Below are 24,570 nucleotides of genomic sequence, written 5' to 3'. Positions count from 1 at the left end.
TTTTTATGTAATAAATGGGGAGGGCGCAGGAGGTGGGGAAAAATGAAATTAGTCCAGTTATATAACTCTGGCTTCATTGTACTTATTTTATTTCATAGAAGTGTTCCATTAGGGAATAATCATTATGACACTTTGGAAAACAGCACAATATACTACAAAACTGCAGTTTTTTCCCATCTTCTAAGTACCCTCACAAACAAAATTCCTACTCTTTCAACAGGGGTGACTCTGCCACCTCTGCGGCTCCCTATCAGATTGATTGTTAGATGTGATGACCGTGTATTTAAAATCAACCGGAGTCAGGAATTCAGGTTAAGGGAAAAATCTTCAAACTTTATTGAAGTGAAGAGGTGAAAAAGGATTGCGATAGCAATATGGGCAAGAAAGATTGCGATAGCAATATGGGCAGCTGCAACAGGAAGCCAGCTAACAGAGGGGGATCTGAGCTGAAAAGCCGTTGTAATGGCAATGTAAGCAGTCTCTATTTCCCCTTCCTTTTCCATTCCCCTGCCTCCATCCACCAAAATCGTCATTTCCCATACAATACATCAGAACTTGCACAAAGAGTGGGCGGGGGACATTCTTTCTCCAAGCTTATATATTTATAGAGTATGGTCCAATTTCTATTTAGCCTCATGTGCTTGGGACCTCAGTGCATCAACCCGAGCCTCAACCCATTACAGTTAGACACATGCTGCTATGTCCATTAATAACAGGTTTTTTTGAGTCACTGCAGAAGACATAGAGATTATCTATGAACTTGGCAGAGACTATCATAAAGAGGAAAATGTCGAGTTATATCTCAGCTACTCTGACAAGCCATCATGAAAAAGTGATTAAAAAAAAAAGAGAGAGAGAGAAAGAAAGAGAGAAGAAAAGAAACAATAGCCTCCCTCTACCACAAAGAAAAGCATCAAGTCTGCACAGCTCTGAAACTGTGGTCCCCTGGAAAAATAAATCTGAATCCCCTTTCCATCACTTAGAAGCTGATTATCCTGTCTGTGACTCATTCAGATCTCTCAGTACTCTTTCTGGCCCTTGATTTGGGGGTAGCATATTACACTCTCCTCAAGAGCATGAGGAGGAAACAATGAAGATGAAATTAGTCTCAGTCAGTTTTGCTCCTTGTTAACAGTCACTGAAAGGCCTTATGGGACGAATAGTGGAAATGATTACATTAAATGAAAATGAGGTTTTCAGATTATCAGTGGATTTCAATTACCCATTCTATCCCCTTTATTTCCCATTACCATAATCAAGATATGACTGGGCCCTTAGAGCAATGATTTCCCTAACTTTCAAAAGCCCTGTGGACTTGGCAGTTGTCTTTCTTTGTCCTGAATTGTTGATGCTGCCAAGAATATCTCCTCTGCTCAGCTTCCTGCTGCTTCCCTCACCAGCACTGAAATAACAAGAACTTGCTTGGCAGTGATGTCATCAAAACTGTTACAGCCTGCAGGGCACTCACATGTTGGCTTATTTAAGATCCAGTCTTTATATTCAGTGACATGGAAATTGCTACTTTGTGAGTTACCAGAAAAGAAGATTCAAAAAATTATCTTCTAGGAATAACCAGGTTACATTATTGCCTGCCCCAAAGTGGAGAGGAGAAATAAAGGGTTTAAACTGAGCACCATGGTCTCAAACTATTGAGCTCAGCAAAGGACAGATATGTAATTTCAATAATTTCTTTCATTGAATGCAAAAAGTACCATTCATCTGGCCTCATTATCCATCTCCTGTGTTCTGCAGTTATTACTCACAACTGCTCTGTGCTTTGTGTGTCTTCAAACAGATTTTTCAGACACTTCAAGTTACACAAGACAGCAACTATAACGTTAATGTATGTAAATACATTATTATTCCCCATGGATAATTACACTTACCTTTTAATGAGAATTGTATCATATATATTGCTTTGTGTAAATTTTTATCTCTTCTTGTTTGTTCCTTTTGATGATTAGAGAGAAAGATTCGAAAATAATGGGCTAAAACAATGACTCAGACTTAAGCTTCTTTCTTCCTCCTTAACAGTGGCACATTTTCAGCATTCTGATGAACCACCCAAGTCCATATTTGATGCAGGATTTTTAGTGAACATCTGGTGTGGGTGCTAATGATTTTAACACTTTGCTAATTCTATACCCACGCATGCTTCAAATACAGCTGTTCCTTCAAATACCTTTCTGTTTACCCCCTAAAAAATTTAACTCATCAATTTAAATAAACTGAACCTGTGCTCTTGATTGGAATGTAGAGTTAACAGAGAAAATAAATATGTTCATTTCTTTTTAATCTGATACATCAGGAAAAGATGCTCACTTCTGCATCTTCTCTTCCACAACTTTCACGTGACTAACCAATGAAAAAGCTGCCTGCTATCTATGTATGCCTCTCTTGCCATGGTTAAAATATGCTGAATTTGTAGAAAGAAAAACCTAAGTTCGTATCCCACATCTGATGCTTATTTTTTTGTATGACCTTGGACAAGTCATTAATCTCCTGTTGGTCCTCAGTTTACTCATTTGTAAAATAAAAAAGTTAAAGAAGATAGCCTATGAAGTCACTTCCAGCTTTAGAATTGTTCTCCTATATGTAGGAAAATTTCTTAAAAGAGGTTTTTCACCTGAAGGTTCATAATTAGATTTCAGGGGTCAGAGACCCTAAATGGGGGGGAAAAAAATCCATCATTATTTGGCTAACCTTTATTTGAAATTTAGCATTTCCTTAGATGACAATTTATTTTTAAAAACAATATTCAGAGAAAAAAAAAATCACAGACTTCAATAGACTGCCCAAGTTGTCCATGACAAAAAGGAGTTTAAGAACCCCTGCCATAAAAATCATATGGTTGAATGAATGCATGGTTAGTTATATACTCTTAACATTTTGAGAAGACGATTTCATAAATTCAAACACAGGCATAAATAAACCTAGATTTTACTTATTTCATTATTTGCTTGACTCCCATTTTTAATTACTCCTAAGAGAAAAATTAGCCATTAATTCCCACTAGAAAGGGCAGCTTCACTTTCCATGACTCTGGGACCTAAAGTGACTAGAAGCAGATAGTTGGCTCCATATATTATGAATTTCCTACCTCATAGAAAAAGCATGAACCCTTTCCAGAGGTCCCAACCAAATCAGGGATCAGTTTGTAATCCTCAGTGAAGAGCCTATTCAAAATTAATGATTCCTAATTTAAAAGTTTTCACTTCCTAACATCATCCTAACATTCCTTCTACACTTTTCAGGGTCCAATCTGCAAAGGGTACATTGCTTAAACAGCACCAACAAATTCATTACTAAAATTCTCTAAATAAATATTTAGTGTTACAAACAAAAAATCATTTTTAGGAATTCTTTGGAAGTCAGCAAGTCATGTTACCTCTGGAAAACATTATCTATCTGCTGATGTGAAACAGCTAAATAGTTCATCTAACTATTATGAAAAATCTAAACCAAATGAAGAGACAAAAGGACATGCTAGTATATATCAAGTAGGCAATGAGTCCTTTTAGTCAATAGGAGACAATTCAAGCTCTTCAGATGTTTCTTCAAATAAAATTGAATAAATATTCATTAGCAAATGACCTCTTATTCCCCAGACTCTCAGAGATGACAAGAAATGTACTATTGACTTCAGGATTACATTTTGGAAGAGTCTAAGTAAAATAACTGTTTTAAATATCTCTCATCTTATCCAAAATCCATGTTTTACATTCATATCTCACAAAACATATTCATTTCCTCATTCTACATACTTCCTATGCCTGTTGTAGTATGATTTATTATAGATTTGTCAGTTATTGATATGGTTTGTGCTATGAAAGGAAGAAGAAATACCACTTACTAATCAAATGAAACAATCAAATAAATTAGCCAACTATACTACTTATCATCTAAGAAAATAAAATTATCAAAGAATGACAACATTAGATTATAACTACAAACCAATTGACCGAAGGTATAAAATAGACCTCAGGAAGACTGGAAAATCTGAAAATTGTAAGACAAAGGGATTAGGCCTAGATCCCTAAACCTAAGTTTAGTTTTAGTTTTAAGGTAAATAGAATGAGAAAGAAGATGGTTTCTGGTCTCTGTTCACTTCTAAAATGACTTTAAAGGGAAGAACATTAAGCTTTAATTTACATATATAATGGGTTCAAAAGAGTACTCAATAAACTCAAAGATTTCTATTAATCATTGGATATGATTAAGAAAATTGGCTATTTTCATATGTCTTCATTCTCTAAGATAGGAGTTCTTAAACATTTTTGCATCTTGGACACTTTTGGCATAATAGTATCTTTAAATGGCATAAAACAAAAAAATATTTAGGAAACCAATCATATTGACATACAGTCATCATAAACATAACAAGTTTATGGATCACAAGCTAAGAACTTTGTGGTAATAGAACACTGTTCCATGGTACAGCATGAAATGGTATATGAAATAGTGCTGGATTTAAAATCAAATAACCTGCGATCAAATCCTGATTCTGCTACTTTCTACCTATGTAAATATAGAAAAATCATTTAATGTCTCAAAATCATATGTCTTCATCTTTAAGATAAGGGGGTTGGACTGGATGGACTCCACGATCCTTTCCATTTCTAAATGTCTCATCCTCTGATTTTAATGATCCTGTGAACATTTCCTACTTGGAACCAAAAAGAATTGGGACTGGAAGTTCACAGGCTCTCCTGAGGAAGTGGCTCCCAAGTTAATTCCCCACTAGTTACCTAAGGACTTTGATTTTCCTCTTTAGACTTGAATTCCATTTATCTCTTAAAGAAAATTGACTCTAACTGACTGAATGGCTTTTTTTCTCTTTAAAACTTGGGGGAAAGAGTCTGTGAGCAGAAGTACAGCTTTAGGGTTTTCATAAAAGGCCAATATCTGACTAAACATAATCCAGAAGAGAGTAACTCATTCTACCTGTCTCTTTCAAATATGAGGTAACACTCTCCATGAATAAATCACAAGCCTCATCAGTCAGCAATTCACAGAGGATAGATATACCAAGAAGAAAGCTTAGAAGGCATTCAATGCCTGAAAAACAATAAGAGTATCATGTCAAATAAAACTTAGTGGTTCTGAGTACTAAATGAAATCTGTGGTTCCCTGGAAGGAAACAAGGAAAAGATACTTTTATGCTTGGCATAAGAATCACCAGTCATCCCAAATAACTGTGGCATGGAGACCAATTAAGGACTAAACAGCAGCAATGTTTAGGGAGAATAACCTAGAGAAAACAGAAAGGTACGTTTAGCCATGATATCTTAACATGCCTTCAAAGATGGACTCATTATAATTATGTAAAACATCTCATAATTTATCTCAGTCCTACTCAATACACTGCTCATTCACTACTCCAAAATTTTACCTATCCTTGATATATACCAAATTATTATCTTTGAAGTTGCTCCCAACTCTAAGAGTCTGTGTTTGAACTCACCCTAGCTTGATTCAGAAGACTCTCACCTAAATACTTCCTCTTTTTATGCACAAGGTTGATCTATTAGATATGCAAAATTGTAGTCATAAGTAGGCATGCAAGTGTTCAAGCTAAATTAAATATTCGGATATCTAAGGCTTCTGTTGATACAGGAACATTGCTTTGTGACACAGTGCTCACACTGATTGAATGAGGACAAAAGCAAAGGAGCTTTGTCACAGAATTTAGCTGCAGTTGGAAAAAAAAATAAACATCATATTGCGTAATAAATACCACAACCATCTAACTATTCCGTTTCAGTACTTGCTGTTTGTTCATTCCAAGTAACTGTCTGTTTTATAGATAGCCTGAAGTGTTAGAAATTTTTGAGTGCAGTAAACTGAGTTCTTGGGCTGATTTAACAAAGCTGGAGGGAAATAATGGCTTATCAACTTCACTGCTTAAGAAATAATTACATTAAATACCAAACAAAGTTTGCTGACATTCAAAAAAGCTAGAATAACAGAATCAGACTTTCAGAAAGGGCAATAGTAATCATCTAGCACATACTCATTTTAGAGATGAAGAAACTGAGATCCCAAAGAGATGAGCTCTCTTGCTCTAAGTCATAGAGTTAATTTCATCTTTTTCTGATGAGTCAGAAAGTATTTCATAAACTTGCAGAGCCACAGGGGTTACCATTATGAATATCTAATTCCTGCACACTACAGATTTGCAAGATTGTTAGTTGAAACAGAAAATTGCTGAATTATAGAATCTCAGAGTTAGAAGGTGACTGATGTCATTTATCCCAACAGAGCCAATCAATCTCTGTTTAAACATATCCACTAACAGAAAACTCCTATTGCCTAAATTTGCAGCACATTCTACTATGGGAGAGTTCCAATTGTTTAAATAAAAAAAAAAAAAAGTACTTCCTCATGCTGAGATAAAAATCTGCTAACTTCAAACCTTACTCCTAATTCTGAAGCATGGAACTACATACACATAGTAAGTTTAATTCATCTTAAATGCCTGAGCTCTTTAATCATATATGCCATAGATTTTCTCTGTTCACTAAGTTATAAATGCCCATTCCTTTCAAGTTCTCTTTATATAATATGGCTTTGAGTTTTCTAACTTATGTGTTTCAAATTGACACTGTCCTTTTTTAAAGTGTTGTGCCAAGAACTGAACACAATGAAGAAAATGAGTTCTAATCAATAGGGATGGGAAAGAACAGTCAACTCCTTCCTTTTTGACTTTTTTTTTTATCTCTACACCTCTACCAGTACATAATGCAACTTCTCTATTCCTTTAAGAAAGTTTTCAAAAATTACTATAACTTAAAAAAATTTTTAATCACCTAATGTTCAGTCAACTTCTGATGATAAAAGTTCTTCAAATTAGTTAGACTTAGTCTTTGAATAAAAGTCATGTGATCCACTTAAAAGACCTACCATAAATCATAGGGTTTGGAAGTAGGCAGGCCCTTAGAGATTACTTTATGCAACCACTTTATTTTTATCAATGAAGAAACCCAAACCAAGTAAGTAATTTGCCCCACATCACATTAATAAGGGGAAAAAAAAAAACTGGGACTCAAAGCCAGATCTTCTAAGTATATATCTATTACTTCTTTTATACTATATGTACTATATACTATATATACTTATATACTACTATTATAAATTAGTAGAAACTGATGGAGTGCATGTTTAATTGGCATAACCCTTAAGTACCAACATCACTTTCATACCACAATAAGGAAATCAAGTAGCATTTTAGTGGAAGTTTTGGCACAAAACAACTATAAATATAGCATATATAATTTGTAGTTTTTCTGTACTGTTGTCTCTTTCCTTTCAGACTTCATTTTAAAACCCTAAAGTAATTAAGGATAGGTTGGAGGAAGGGAAAGAAAACAAGGGAAAAATAGGGAGGAGAAAAAAAAATGAGGGTGAGGAGATCAAGGATTTCTCTGTTTTTATAATAAAATTAAAGAATCGTCATTATCAAAACTAAGACAGCAAACACGTGCTCAACATGAATACAGAATTCCATCACAGTGGCAATTGTATATAGCAATATAATGTTATAAGTCTATTAAAGATTCGTATCTTTATGCTTCATATGTATCCCAATTCCTAAGGACATATATTGAGAACCAGTCAATTTTTATGTTTCTCTTGCTATTCTTCATGAAAGCATTTTATATCCTGTTCTCTTCTAAAATGTATTTCTAAAGAATATCAGGTTATTTGGTCAGTGTCCTTACAGTCTATATTATTCAATACATGAATCCATACACAATCAACTCCTTGCTCTCAAGTTCATTTTACCCACCTTGCCAATGCCTGTATCTTTGCTACATGTCGTTCCTCCTGTTCTGACACTTTTCGTTTCAAGTTGTCAATTTCTTGCCTGAGCACTGCAGAATGTTCCATCTCTCCATCAAGCAGGTTCCGTAATGATCTAGGGGGTAAAAGGGACTTCTTATATTTAGACATCAAAAGCAAAATGCCCACAAAGTACAAAATAGAGCTACCACTAAAAATCCAGTTGATTTTTTTTACTCTGCTCTAAAATAAAATTATATTTAAGCTCCTTCAGTAAAGTTATTTAAAGAGTGTTCCAAAATATGTCATGGAATCTCAGGACAATAAGAACACTGAATGTTAAAGCTAATGAATGAGAATCTGTAAGACCAAGAAAACTTATATCTAAGTCACCAATTTGAGAGTTTCAGTGAAAATAAAACAAATATTAGACTGTCACTAATTGTAAGAAGTGTCAAATAGGCCATATTTAAACTTTTATTGCATTAACCTTTTTATTTTGTTTTGCCTTTTTTTTTTTAAATAAGGGTCATCTTGTCAAAGTCTTACTGAAAAGAAGTTTAGCAAAGAAAATGAAAGCAGAGGTTGGAAAAATAATCAATGGCATGCAAACAAGCACAGAATGTGCAAATCATACAAAAGATGTTTTCTTTAGAAGATACACTTTATTATTATCCATTAAAGACATTTTATGCTGACATTCTATCATTTCACAATCAATTATGTCTTGCCTTCCAAAGGTTATTAATTTGTTATGTGCCTAAAATCCAAAATCAGAATATATTACACTTCATGCAATTATGTCAGCAATGGTTTTGGAAAACTTTGCTAAGCATTTTTTGGAGATTTTTAAAGGAAAAACATGGCCACTCTTCAAATATTAGGCAATTTCTTATTTACTAGGTGAACCATGGGAAATGCATCAGGATAGACATCATTCCATCTTTCCAGAATCTGATGTCATAAGACCTAATTTCTAGTCACTCCTCTAGCCTTGATTTAACCATTCCGGACTAAAAATGAGAAGAGAGAGGTAAAAGTATTTCTTAATTGTTCAAAGTACTCTACAATTTAAGGATCTCTTATTAACAAGAGTGGTTCAAAAGACCGAGAATGTCCCCCTTGTTATTCTGGGAAGTAAACTTATGCAACAAAACATAGACACAACAAAACTTTTTTAATGCTACTTTGTACATTTTGCATAAAATAGAGCAAGTTTCATTTAATAGACAGACAGACAGTCACTTAGCCTCAGACATGGAATACTAAAAAGTGGTTAGGCGAGAGTAAAAATTTCTAGCTGCAAGGCCACAAGATACCTGTTTTCTTCTTCCAGTTCATCCTTTCTATTCATCATAGCCACAATAGCTTGACGCAGTTCACCTAAAAGGGAAAAAAAGCAAAGAAAAATTAAGTAGCAAGTCAAGCCTATTACATCACTTCATATCTCAGCATTCTATGTCATTAAAATAACTTGTCTGAAGGAGGATCTTTATTCTATAGAGAAGTAACCCCCAACAGCTTAGCTGAGAGAACAGAAAAGTTAATTTTCAAAGTGGCTACCATGAGTGGGATTTCAAATCAGGAAATATTTATTAAATATATTTAAAGTGGGGGATATATATGTCAGCCATCAAAATTTATGCAGCCCAGTTAAATAGGCAACATATATTGATAGATATATAGATATATACACACATATTAGTATAAATATATGTATATGTGTATGTTAGTAGTAAGTACCAAAAAGTTAAAACTAATAAAGTCTTAGGCTGCATTAACAGAAGTACTTAGTATTTTTAAAAAGAGAATTTAACACTGTTGCCTGGTCTGTTGAAAGTTTATCTTTTCAGTTCTGGGAGTCATTGACAAAGTATTTAGAGTCAGGAAAAAAAATTAACAATGGGCTGCAGAGTCTGGAAACTATGCCATATGAGAATAGGTTTAAGAAACTATGAAGAGCTATTTAAAAAAAAAAAGAAGAAGAAGAAGAAGAGTAGAGTTTTGCAAGGGTGAATGTTGAAAATTATCTTTGCATGTATTTTGAAAACAAAAATCTATTATTTAACAAAAAAGTAAAGAAAAAAAAGATTAAGGAAGAACCCAATAGAAAGCTCATCATCTAGAACAAAGCTTCTTAAACTGTGAATAATGACCCTATATAAGGTCATATAATTGAATGTGAGAGTTGTGAAATTATGATTTATTATCAGTAAAATTTTTATTTATATACCTATTTTATATATCTATATATCTGGAGTCATGTAAAAATTTCTCAGGTGAAAAAGGGTAACAAGTAGAAAAAGTTTAAGAAGCCCTGATCTACAAGAAGGATCAGACATTCCATTTTGTCACAAAGAACATAACAAAGGTGTAATGGTTGCAAATTGCAGGAATGCGGATTTTAATCCATTGTAAGGAAGAGATTTCAACAGACTGAGAAGTCTCAAAATTTATTGTGTTCTTCAACACGGAAGTAACCAAGAAGATCTGTCAGAGATCAAAAAGTGTCCTGCTAGTGATGACTGGTTTACAAATTTTTTTTCCTACAAAAGGACTAAATTGAAGTGCTCTATGTAACAAATCAACAAAATGTATCCATCTAGACCTAAAGGGAAAGGGGAAAATAGAAACAAAGATTTTTTAACTAACCTCCAAATACTGAAAAACAAGTTTCTAGCTAATTTTTTTTTAATTTTAGCTAATTAATTATTAATAAAGAACAGCATTGCTTTCCCTTCATATGTATTAAAACATACAACTTACATAAACTTAATGTTTCAGTCACCACATATTCAATCACTAACACTCAAAAATGAAATAATATGATATTCATTTTCTAGTGTTAAACTTTAAAAAACTTGTGGAAATATTGAAAACCAGTATCTATGACAGATTCAAATGATTCAGTTTAAATCATGACACTATGGCCATGAAAAAGGTCAGATTCAAACATCTTTATCTAACATAATGTATTTTTGCAAGAAGACATCCTTAATTTTTATCTCAATGAAACCTTGAAAACTCTACAAGCTTTCAGTCGTGCACTGAGGATTCAGGAAATAGGAAAATTGTTTAAGCCAAGGTTTGTTTAAGCCCTAAAAGGGACCAATAGAATGGTTTTTCATTCACTGCTATTTTTATGTCAGATAAGTCTCTGTGACAAGGATTCCTGGAAATCTAAACAATGTAGTTAATATGAAATTATTCAGATTTTCTACCTAAAATCCAGAAGAAAATAGGGTGAGTGTACTCTCCTGAGAACTAAGTTGACCTACCTAAGACTTTTAGAAACAACAACAACAAAAAAAAGTCATTTTAGACTTTTTAGATTTAGGGAACCAAAATTGTTATCAGGGAGTTAAATGACATCATCTAGTGGCAGGTTCGGGGTTCAGAGAATCAAATGGAGAGGTTTGGTTCTCCTATACCCCCTTGGGATTCAGTGCAAGGGTAGGGAGTTATGGGGACTCCCTTCTGGCAACTGAGAGATTCTGTGAAAACCTAGATTGATAAAAGAGGTTTATTATAGAAATTTGGAAGTAAAGTTAGAAAACCTGACAGAAAGGCATGAAGTCTGGTTAGGGAAATAGGTGAGGGTAAAGAGAGGGTAGCACTGGAAAAGAATATTTCAGTGGACAAAGGCCCTTGGCATAGCAAGCATGGCATAGCTGGCATGTTTGGAATCTCTGCAAAGAAAAGATTTTAGTTTGGCTCTTTTATATTGAGTCTCTTTGTGGGAGCTGGGACAGCCTGAGTTGGCTCATCAGTTTGGGCTGGGATTTGAATAGAATTCAATGAGTTTCAGGACTGAATTGACCCCACTTAGATAACAAGGAAGAAACTGTTTGGCCCTGGATAGGAGTCTCTCACTGAGGCAGAATTAAAAATTTTCTCCTTTAAGGATTTTTAGACTTTTGGCGTCCCCTCTTCCATTTTACCTAATTAACACACATAAACCAGTAGTCCATTAAGAAAAAAGTATCTGAAATTTCTGACTATGACCAAATTCTGCAATATTTAGATTAACATGGTTCCATTGATAGGCAGGGGAGAGAGAGGAGTAGAGGGGCAAAGAACCCTGAAACTGTCCTCTCTGACTTTGGTGGGGGAAGGCATGAGGTGAACTCTTAAGAAACTCTCCTCTGGGAGAGGCCAGCCTCAGGGAATCAAGATAAAGTGGCTTCATACTGTTATCTTGGTGGTAACTAGCTGCACCCTCTATTGAATTGAAAATTAGTCCAGAACCATTCCTTACTTAGCTAGAACTTAAGTGGTCTCATTCAACTGGAAACCTAGGCCTGGGGGTAGTGACAACATGGAAGGAATCTATCTTTTATTAAAAAGGCCATTTTAAGCTCATTTCCTTACAGAATGTCCAAAGCAGGATTATAACTTGTCAAGGAACCTTTCTCTCCTTGGCACAGCTCCCTGCCAGGACCCCTGCCCACTGTGATGACATTCTCTTCTCAGTGATAACTCCTTCTTATTTCTCTGCCAGGATTTCTCTGCTAGGACCTCTACTTCCCTACCAGGACTTTGCCACTAAGGAAGTCAGTCTTCCTAGCAAAAGCTGGTTTCTGCAATAAACTTCCTTTTTTTGACACTAATATTTCAGGTTCGTGAATTCTTTCATTGAACCTCTGCTGACTAGAAGGGGATTCACACATCTCAACTCTCTGTACTGCCACTAACCACATCACTGTGAACACAATTTTCATCATGAAAACACTGAAATCAAAGCTGAGAGCTGTGATGGTTTGCCCTGCTGCTGTCTAATTTATTTCCCAACTACTACATAACCCTCTGGACTGAACCTCAACACATCATGCCCTCATCCCTGGGGAAATTAACTCAATTTTGGAACTCAAACCATGGACCTAACGTGTTTTTGTTTGGGAGTGAGTGAAAACTCATTTATCCTATTATATCTAGTCAGCCTAGACACAATTCTTCCAGCCCTCACTCTGGGCCATCTTGCTATCTACTCAGCCACCATTCACATACTACCAATCCCACTCTTCATCTCCTATTTTGTACATAGTAACCAAATCACTACTACCATTTCTTCAGGAAAGAGAATGTCAACAGGCAATCCTGTCGATCAATTCAACATCCTTGAACCTCCCCAAAATGTTTTCTTCCCATATTAAAATCCTTGAGAGCAATGACTAGATCATGTTAAGAACTGTTAAGTCCTGTTAAGGACTGTATTAACAATGCCTAGCATGTAGTAAGTACTTAATATTTTCTTTCAATTCATTCTTTCATGTCTCCTGGAAGGAAGATAGAAATATACACTAAAAAAAACTCATAATTCTCAAGAAGAATTTATCTAATACCAATAATTTCATCAACTTAATGAAAATTTATCATTGATCAGCATCAGGTCTATAACTACATTTTTAATATATAAGGTTAAGCTGTTTTCTGATTTGCACTTGTACTATCCTAATACCTAACTCCTTTAACCCATCACTTACCATGTCTTTTTCACTCTACCAGTACATAAATTCATCCCCATTTCTCCATTCACATAAACACCACTGTTAGGTCCTTATCATATTTCACCTGACATGCTGCAACTGTCTGCTAACTAGATTCCTTGCTTTGAGTCTCTCCCCCTTTCCAATCTAGCCTCCAAACAGATAGCAAAATAATCTTCCCAAATGACATCATCACACCCCTGTATAAGAATCTTCAATGACTACCCATTGCCTCTAAAATAAAAAATAAGTACCTTGATTTGGCATTTAAAACACTTCCCAAACTAGATCTAGTGTACATTTCCAAAATTATTTCATCTTAATACACTCAAATGTCCTAGCCAAACTGGTTTATTTCTTATTCCATAATTTTGACATCTGATCACCTATTTCCATGTCTCTGCACAGGCTTATTCTATTGTATGTAAGGTACTCTCTTCACTTCCACCCTTTGGAATTCTTACCTTCGGGACTCAATTTCACTTATATCCATTCCTCAAAGCTGTTGTTATTAGCTTTAACTTATTATTAACTTTTAGTTGTAGTTACTTAACTTCTGGCTGCCTCAGTTTCCTTATCTGTAAGATGAGGATGATAATACTAACTCACTCCCAGAGTTGTTATAAGGGAAAAAATGAAATAATTGTGAAATGCTTTGCAAACCGTAAAAGCTCTATATAAATATCAGCTATTATCATCATCATTATTATTCAAAACCATGAAAGATCCATAATTTTAGCAAAGTGGAGATCTAGCACAGTGGGAGCTTCCTCTAGTAATAAAGATCAATTCATGACATGAACACAGAATCAGAAAATCTGAGAGTTTAAAGGCACATTAAAAATCATCTAATCCTACCTGTATAGGTCACTTATTGTTCTATTTAAATTTTTCTGGACCCTACCCCAACACATCTTTGGGTCATCTGCAAATTTAACTATTCCATTTCCTTTAACTTTCCCCCAGGTCACTCATAAAGAATACAGACTCATCAACCCTGAGGCTCTTCATCAGAGAGCTCCTTCAAAACTAACATTGTACCATAAGAGACCAATCTATGAATTAAGTGATTCAATTCCCAATCCATCATGCTGCCCTATTATCTAGGCAAAAATCACTCTTGCCTGTCCATGAGAAGAGCCCAAAAGAAAATTAAATATTTTGTTGAAAGCAAAAATGTAACATCATCATAGTTGGGTTTGGCAATCATATATAAGATAGATAGGAAGGAGAAGATACAAGAAATGGAAACATCAATCAGGAGGATTGTTCAGGAGATAATGGAGCTCAGAACCAGAGATGTGGTGTAAGAAATGGTTAAAAAAAAAAAAAAAGTTTGGATATGGAGACATATCTTAAGTGACAGAACTGAAAGGATTCTATAAATTATTAGATGCAGGAGGAAAATAAAAGGGAGCAAATCAAAGATCACTTACTATTTCAGCCTAAGTGTTATGCCACAGTTTTCTTTAACTGTCCTGACTCAGTTTCCCTGTCTCAGTTACCTTAACTGTTCTGTCTCTGACCCAGTAAAACTAAGGATTATTCACTCTCGGGTTATAAATTAGCAAGATAAAAGAGTAGATCTCCTGATTCTTTTAGGGATTTACAATATTCCTTTAGAATATTCCAAGATCAACCCATGATATCTTTACTTCTTTGTCTCTGGAATTTTTAGGTTTTATGGCTTCCCCTCCCTGATAAAAAAACCTTCCCTCCCTTTCTCTTCTTTGTCTCCAAAAAGGTATTTAAGAAGTTGGGGTTCCTCCATTCATTGCTGGAGAATGGCGTCTGGCAGCTGTATGCTGGACGCTCGATTCTTTGGGTCCTCCAGCCCTGGGACCAATATGGATTCCTTGGGCCCAGTATACTTATCTCTGTCTGACTGGATAATCTGAGACGAGAGTCCTGTCCAGTCAATCTTACTCTCCCATTAATAAAATATTAAAAACTCTCTAATCTCTCTCCTGCCTCAGTTTCTCCGGCAATACATAAGGAATTGATAAATTGGTGATATTGAAGGGGGAGGGGAACTGTTCCCTTTAAGATTAAGCTGTGTTCCCTTTAAGATTATCACTCTTGAGATTGTGTCCCCTTTTCTGATCTCTGATCTCAAAGATCAGGATCTCCCAGACTCCAAGGACAGGGCCCATCCTTTCAGGATAAGAGAAGCAATACTATTCAGTGGCAAATCAACTCCCATAGAAATTCTAAATTCTAATTCAATTGAGGAATCCTGGTCTGATCAGCTCTGGCTGTTCCAGCCCCCACCAAGATACTCAATATAACAGCTTCCCTCAACTAAGGTCTTTGCAGATGGCCCTTAGGTAGCTTGCTCAGCTACCAAGACTCTTCTGCCCGCCTAGAAAGCATGCTCAGCACTAAAACTCCATTTCCCAATAGGTCTCTGCCACTATAAAAGTAGCAAATTGATTTCAGTCCAACAATAAATTTTCATTTTGTAACTAATAATTCGGGAATGAGTGAATTATATCACTCTAAACCTGCAGCTCTCTTATTGACACTAACCTCTCGCCTACCAGAGATTGAGAGCATTCAAATTGCACCAATACCATTTATAAAGTCAAGAGAACAAGTGATTTTTTTTTTTTAACTGTAGGTGGGGTATGGAGTGGGAAAAAAAATAGTTCAGTTCTAGATATATTTTATTAAAGATCCATTCAGATGGGAAAGTCCTATGGATTTCCTTAATGCAGACAGAGGTTAAGTGATTTATCTAGGGTCAGATATTAAGTAATAAAGGTAGGATTTAACCCTAATTTTTCTTGAGTTCACGTCCAGCATTTATAGTGTACCATGCTGCCTTTCTTATTCATTTTAGGTCCTGATTAAATATGATAACTGACTAATTCAGCAAAATCTCTACTATTCATTATTTTATGACCTAGAGCTTTTTATTAACTGGCACTTCACAGCTATACCATGGTATCTCTTACTGATAACAATGACCCTAAACGAATGTAACATTCCAAAGCATTATTATGTTCAATATATCTTTATACTTATAATTTACTTATCTTAATTCTAAGAAAATTGATATACACAAATAGCATGTAGAATAACTTTGTACAAAGTATAATATTTCCTTCAACAAGTATAGGCACTCTCCAACTAAGTTCAATTTTTAAGTAAATTATTTTGGAATTATTTTCATATAGAAACAACATTATAAATAACAGCAAATCATACCATGCTTAAAACATAAGGTACTTAAATAATAACAGTAGCCCTAAATTTCCACATCTCCTTCCTTGAAATCCTTATCCTTGAGACAGCCTCAATTCCCTCTTCCCTCTTACCACAGACCTGAGAAAAATAAGATGTAAAACAAGGGGCACGAAAATCATATGGAAGGTCTAGAAAGGGGTCAGTGTAGGTTGAAAACTACAGTAGCAAAAAGGTGGAAAGAGGGCTAGAAGAGACTTGTAAAAATTTCTACCCTAACAGCCATGAGTTTCCAAAGACAGGCACCTCCAGAAAAGTATGCTAACAAAAATAGAGGACAGTAACAAAAACCCTTTCTCTGTAAGGCTTATTGACTTATTTCTGAGTAGAGTAATTATAAGATAAGATTATAATTTCAAACCATGCATAGAAGAGAATATTTAGGTAAACATTGTAAATACAGACAAGTAGATTCAGTCTCCAGAGAATCTGCAAATTTTTAAGGTAAATGAATTTTCTAATTTTTCATGATATTAGTACAATTTCAGGTTAAAACTGTTATTTAAGGGCAAGACACTTTCACAAATATAAATAAAGTCAAATAGAACCTCCTTAAGTGTCTAGGATAGAAAATGAAAAGAAATTACACTTCAAGCAACTAGGTCAGAAATGATTTCGGAAAAGCTTGGCAAAACATTTTTTCAGAGAATTCTAAAAGGAAACATGAGCAATCTTAACACAGAAGGCAATTTTTTAACATAGTAAATACAGAAAAGTAGTCTTTGCTTCCAGAATATTTGCAGCTTCTCTGGGAAAATGGATGTTTCTGTCATTTCAAACATAATCACCACATTCACTGTGTGAAATCAGAACCAGAGTATAATCTTCAACTACGGGACAAAGAACATAGACTATTACATATCTATGAGTCATCCAACTGAGCACAAAACCAAGCACTAAGAACAAAGAACAAAATATAGGAATTCCAAATAATCATTACAAATACAGCAAGTCAAGATCCCATATGAAAGAACTGAAGGGAAGAAGGGAGGGGGAGAAGAGAGGAAAGAAGAAAGGGAGGAAGGGGAAAAGGAAGGCAAGGAGGGAGAGAGGGAAAATGAGAGAGGGAGAAATTTTTAAAAACCATCACTGTGATAGGATTTAGAAAACATTCCCTCTCCCTTCCTAAAAATAAGATGGCACAATTCTTGGAAGACTTAGGCACAAAAATGCCTTTGAATAGCACAAATTATACAGTCCCAAGCCACCCACTGGAATATAGTATATTTGACTAACACTGATGTGATCTATGCCACAAGTGATTAAACATTGACTATCCCTTTCATTCCTTTGTGTGCATTTTCATCTCCAGAATGTCTATATAGTTGTCATCATCAGAATGACTTGTAATAGCATTTACAAATAGCAAGAAAAGTAGCATTTCAATATTCAGAATTTAAAAAAAAAAAAAAATCAACCTCAGCAAGAACCTCACTGCTATTTCTGCAAAGGAACTTTTATAATGACCTGGGAAAGGTTAAAATCTAAAATCCTAATAAAATCCACTTTTCTGAGGGTTTTACTAATTTTTTAAACATGCATTCAAAATTGATACTCATTCACATTCTGCCACAGTGCTTTACAATTATTGCTGTCCTCAGACAATAAAGCAGGTAACTTAGAGGTTTATTTTCATAGAACTAATAAATATTACACTTCACCAACCATAAGTGACATACAATAACAGAACTACTGTCTATATAATGTAATTTTCTCTCTTATTTCCAACATTGCACATTTCATTATTTGCTCAATCTCTCTCATTGGGATTTCCTTTATCATCTGACATAGTACAAATCTCAAATGACAACTGACTGTCTTTTATAATTCAATGCCTTGAAAAATTTGACCTAGAGGGTTCCCCAATTCTCCTTATATAATTCACTATTAATCAGACATGGAAAAAATGATTTACTATTTTTTTCATATGACTAAATGGTAAATTTTCATTTATCTCAAAGACTCATTATCAGGGAGGTGATACCACTAAATCAAATGCAGCCAAAATTTTAATCCGGCTAGGATGAATATCAATTTCAAATGCAATTCTCAGACAGGATCTAGTCACACTGTCACATCACTAGATTCTTGAACATGATCAAATAAAAATTAAAGGTAAGATAAAAAAAATGGATGTTAAGAAAACCCTTAAATTATAACATAATACAACTAGGAGTTGCTTTTATGGAAAAAAAAAACACAAAAAAGACAAATCATAAGTTAATATAATTTTTAAGAAACAAGAAGAAAACCAAATCATTAGTATGAAAATGAAAAGGGGAAACATACAACTAAAGAAGATTAAATCAGCAATTATAGGAGTTATTTTTCCACCTACTTGCCAATAAATTGTTTATTTGGGGATTGTTGGTTATTGGTGTATGTTTTTCTGGCAAGCACTCAGGGTTAAGTGACTTGCCCAGGGTCACACAGCTGATTAAGTGTCAAGTGTCTGAGAATGGATTTGAACTCTGGTCCTCCTATCTCCAGGATCATAACTCTATTGACAGGGCCACCTAGCTACTCCTCCCAATAAATTTAACAATTTAAATAAAATGGAATATTTACAAAAATATAAACTGCTTACAACAGCAGAGCAAGGAAAAAAAATATCTAAATAGACATTTTAGAAAAAGAAACTGAACAAGTCATAAATGAGTTTTCTAGCAAAAAGAAGGAATTACATGTTAATTCCATAAAAAAATATAAAGATCAACTAATTACAATATCAAATAAATTATTTGGAATAAGAGGCAAAGAAGAGATTCTATCAAACTTCTTTTATGAAAGAAAAATAATGATAACTAATTCAGGAAGAATAAAATTATAGAACAATTTCATTAAAATGGATGCAAAAATCCAAAATAAAATACTAAGCAGAAGAATGAAACAATATATTACAAAGATTATACATTATGACTAAGCAGAATTTATACCAGGAAAACAAGACTGATTTAACATAAGGAAAACTATTACCATCATTGATTGTATGAACAATAAAAGTAACAAAAATCATATGATTATATCAATGTAGAAAAAGCTTTTGATAAAGTATAATACTCATTTCTATTAACACCCTTGAAATGGATTTTTCCTTAAACTGATTTTAAAAACCCATTTCCCTAAAGCCATTAGCAAACATTATTTGTAACAGGGATAAGCTGGAACCCTAGTAAGATCAGATGTGAAACTAGGATAACCACTCACTGTCACCTACATTATTCAATATTGGAACAAAAATCCTAACAACAGCTATAAGAGAAGAAAAAGAAGTAGAAGGAATCAGAATGGATAAGGAGATAATAAAACTTTTTTTTTAAACAAGCAATACGATGATATACTTGGAAAATGCCAAAGATTCAACTTAAAAACTAATTGAAACAATTCATAATTTTAGCAAAGTAACAAGATACGAAATAAATCTGTATAAATCATCAGTTTTCCTATGTGTCAAAAACAAAAACCTCTAACAAGAAATAGTAAGAGATACTATATTTAAAATAACTCTGAACTAATAATTCCTGGCAGTACATCTGTCATGACATACCCAGGAATTATATGAACAAAATTATTATTATTATTTTATTTAATTATCTATTATTAAATTAATTGATTTCTCTATTATTGATTCTATTAATTAAATTATTGAAATTATTAGTATGCTAATATATTAATACAAAATAGTATTAACTTAAAATTTAAATATTAAAATTATTCTATTAAATTACTTATTACATTAATTGACTGGTTTAATTATTTTTAAAACTTTATACAAATAAAATCAGATTTAAATAATTGGAGAAATATTAATTGTTCATGAGTAGAAAGATCCAAAATAATAAAAATTACAATTTTACCCAAACTAATTTACATATTCAATGATATCTCAATAGTACCTTTGTGTTTAAAAAGAGTAAAGACTTTAGTTTTCAGAAAAATCATTATTTGGTAAAAAAAAAAAAAAAAAATGTGAGAAAGCTGGAAAGCAGTCTGGCAGAAATTGGGCAAAGATCAATTATCTTACACCATTTAGGAAGACAAGGACAAAATAGATGACTTAAATAAAAGATATTACAAGAAAATTTGAAGAACATGGAACATACTACTTATTAGATTTATAGATAAGTAAAGAATTCATAAATAAAGGAGAGCAACATAAGGTGTAAAATAGGTAAAATTAAATTTTAAAAATTTAATATAAATAAAACCAATGTAGGATCAGAAGGAAAGTGAAGGGGGGGAGGATTTTAAGGCAGTCTCTCAAATAAAGGCTTCATATCTCAAATATTAAAAAAAAAAAGTCAGATCTATAAAAATACAAGTCATTCTATTTAATAAACAGCCAACAGATATGAGCAGGCAGTATTTAGATAAAGAAATCAAAGCAATTTCTAATCAAGTGAAAAAATGCTCTAAGTCATTATTGATTAGAGAAATGCAAATTAAAACAACATTGACATTTTACACTTATTAGATTGGCTAAAATGACTAAAGGGAAAAGCAACAAATGCTGGAGGGGCTATGGAAAAATTGAGACACTACCCATTTTGGAATTATGCCAAAAGAATTATTAAACTACTTGTACCCTCTAATTTAGCAAAACCACTATTAGGTCTGTTTCTTAAGACAATTAGAGAAAAAGGAAAAGAACTGGTATATTCTAAAATATTTATAAGCAGTTTTCTTTGTGGCAACAAAAAACTAAAAATTACAGAAACGCTCATCAATTGGGAAATAGCTAAACAAGTTGTGGTATATGGGCAGGATGGAATATTACTGTGGTATAGGAAACAATTAACTTGATGGTCTTAGAAAAAACATAAATAGAATTGTATGAAATAATGAAGAGCTAAAATGAGCAGAACCAAGAGAATGTTGTATATATTAACAGTAATATTATCTACATCCAGATAAAGAACTGATAAATAGAAGTATGTATAGAATGATAATACATATATAGATATACATAATCACATCTGTATGTATATATGTATGTATGGTTATATATGTATGTATCTAAAAGTAGCCACTTCATAAGTCAAGGAAGAGAAGAGGGAAAGAAAGTTAAATAATTATGTATTTAAAAGGAAGAGCAAATTCTACATAATAGATTTGCATTTTCATGTGAAATCATCTTTTTTTCTATTCTATTATGTTGTGGCAAGCTTGTTTTATTTCTTAAGTTTGCTGTCACACATGAGAATACCTTGATGGTGGATGAATATGCAAGAGTAAGCACAAAGATATGAGAAGACCCTCCCCAGTTTTAACTTGGCTATAGCTCTTTAGGTTTATATGTAGCACTGACAGCTATAGATATAAAAAAGGAGGCAAGCAGAGAAGCAGAGAGAGGAGTTCCTAAACATGTAACAGATTGGCAATAAAGCTGTCTTGTCTTTTGTTGGAATCTTTACAAACTGCTAACTCATTAGAATTGATGTTTTGGGCCAGAACTTGAAACAAGGTACCGTGTTTCCCCAATAATAAGACACTGTCTTATTAATTTTTTTGGACAGAAAAACACTAGAGGGCTTATTTTAATGAACATTGACAGCAATTTTAATAAACAGGTAAATGTGAACCAAAAAAAATACCTTTATTCAATAATGATCATATCATCTTCTTCAACAACATCGTCATAAGTGTCCATACCCTGAATTCCATCCTGGATGTCTTGCGCCTCTATTTCCTTCAGAAGAAGTGGACCCAATCTGTCATGTCCAGCAATATAGCTCTCTTTAAATGAACATGTCTTGTCCAGGTAACCTGCTCGTAGTACCTTGGCGACACAGCTATCAGTAATTTTATCCCATGACTTCTTCACCCAAGTCACAACTTCTTGCAGACAGGGCTTCACAAAGTTTCCACGCTGATTTCTTTCCATTCTATTTTCAATGTAGTCATTGACTTCCATGCGCAAATGGTCCTTGAATGGCTTGTTTATTGCAATATCAAGGGTCTGGAGATAGGCAGTCATTCCTGCAGGAGTCATTACTTGATCTATTCTTCTCTCTGCAAGGAAGTTCTTCATTTCTTTAGTGCGGTGAGTGCTGGCTGAGTTCTTCTTTTATCCTCAATCATGTCCCCTGAGTTCTTCTTTTATCCTCCATCATGCCCCTTTTATCCTCCATCATGCCCCCTCACTCCCACTTACATACCGGGGTTTTTATGTTGTCCTGCCTCAGCTCTCCTCCGCGGCACTGCTCTCAATGGCACCAGCAAGCAAATCACTGGGGGGAGGGGGGAGGGAGGAGGAACGGTGCATACAGAGGGTACCGTAATGTAGCGTGTAGCACAGGGGATCACCTTCACTACGGTAGCAATCTCAATAGGGCTTATTTTCGGGGGAGGGCTTATTTTAGCAGAATCTTACACAGTAAGGGGAAGACTTATTTTCGGGATAGGTCTTATTATCGGGGAAACACGGTACTAAGTAGAACTAATTAATACAATGCTTGTGTTTACACCTTTACTCATTGGAATTCACAAGTATGGGAGATTCACAAAGTAAACTTTGTAATTTTGTGAATTCACACCTCCCTTAAAGCTCTTAGGGCCAGAGAGCACTATGGGAGAAAACCCATAATCCCTCTCTCTAGTATATAAGAAGAAAGCAGAGACCCAATGGAGGGAATTCAGCCAAATTACATGGGGAGGGGAGTGTAAAGTCAGAAGAAGCCAAGAGTCACAACTGAGCAAGAGAGACAAATTCATCTTTGTGCTGGCTGGAGGCTGAAGGGGGCAGAGGCAAAGGACAAAGCTGCAAGATCTCTCAGAACCGAGCAGAAAGGCCTCTAAGAATCTAGCTATCCAGGTCCAAGGAAAGAGACAAGACTTGGAAGGAGAAATAAACATTTGTATTTTTACCAGCTGGCTGCATTTGGGATAATTATTGATCTGAACTGATACTAAGGCTGCCTCCAAGAAAACCTCCCTGAGAAACCTGCCCTCACCCAGAGAGAATTATCAGATATTATATTTTAAAGAAGAAAAACACCACAGTCTTTCCCACTTCTCTAGCTCCTTACTCTTCTTCTCAAGAACACGGCTAGCCAGTTCCAATAGTACTCTGAAGACCAGTAATGATAAAACCATTACTGCCCCCAGTGGGAGGATCTGGACAAGGGGCACCCGAATTCAGGAACTCTGAGTTGGCAGCAAGTTTAGAGGGGGGACGCTTCAGTAAGAAGGAAGGGAGGGAGAGTGGCTCATAAGTAGTGAGCTCAAGACCAGGCGGGAGGATGGGAAACACAATCCCAGTAATTAAGCAGGAGAAGCAGGAAATATGGGCTTTACATATAGCTTTACAAAGAAATAAAGAAACAAGGAGTTACTTTGCCCCTAAAACACTGGAGAGGGTTTATACAGAAAGTATTAGTTGTTTCCCCTTGGATACATGATACAGGATTGGATAAAGAAAAATAGGAACTGGTAGGAGAAGAGACCACAAGTTATGAGAGCACCATACCAGGGTTTATAGGGGATAAGGATTTTATAATATAAGGGTTAGTGAAAGTTGCTTTTCATGGGCCTGATAGCCCTACACAAAGTTTGGCAATAGAAGTACAGACTTATCAACAACTAGAAGGAAATAAAGATACAAGATGCAAGAAAGAGGATATATTCTCACAATATAAGCCCATATAGCCTCATCTGAACGATCTGACAAAAAGAGATAAATATACAAGAATACCTCATAGAAGTATATAAAGAAGTAAGAACAAGCAGGGAAAAACAAGAAAAATATAGTTTAGAAAAGGCATTAAGAGGAGGTCAGGAAAAATGCTGAGGATATGTCAAGAGGGTCTCTTTGTCCTGTGGAGGAAATTGATGACCCTAACAGCTCAGGAGGGAAAAGGAGGGTACATGTCCTTATTTAATGGAAAAAGATTAAAGAATTGAAAGAAGCAGTAGTGAAATACAGGCTCACTGCTCTTTATGTAATGATACAGTTTGAGAACATTTTTAGGGATTTTATTTTTAAACCTAATGACTGGAAGGCTCTTGCACGTGCCTGGTTGATCCCTGGACAGTCTGTTGTACGGATGTCTGAATT

General features: G+C 34.5%; 1 protein-coding gene across 2 annotated transcripts in view; it reads right to left on the bottom strand.

The window, feature by feature from the left end:
- SNX29 (sorting nexin 29) overlaps positions 1 to 24,570 on the bottom strand; it is a 692,162-nt gene that overhangs the window by 524,506 nt on the left and 143,086 nt on the right. For both annotated transcript variants that reach the window (XM_051962973.1, XM_051962964.1), the window contains exons 12-13: positions 9,102 to 9,165; positions 7,790 to 7,918 (exon numbers count right to left, since the gene is read on the bottom strand). In XM_051962973.1, coding sequence (XP_051818933.1) covers positions 7,790 to 7,918; positions 9,102 to 9,165 — 193 coding nt within the window. The remainder of the gene's footprint in view (positions 1 to 7,789; positions 7,919 to 9,101; positions 9,166 to 24,570) is intronic.

The sequence above is a fragment of the Antechinus flavipes genome, chromosome 1 (assembly GCF_016432865.1).
Source record: "Antechinus flavipes isolate AdamAnt ecotype Samford, QLD, Australia chromosome 1, AdamAnt_v2, whole genome shotgun sequence".
Classification (NCBI taxonomy): domain Eukaryota; kingdom Metazoa; phylum Chordata; class Mammalia; order Dasyuromorphia; family Dasyuridae; genus Antechinus; species Antechinus flavipes.
This window is presented reverse-complemented; position numbering and strand designations above follow the sequence as displayed.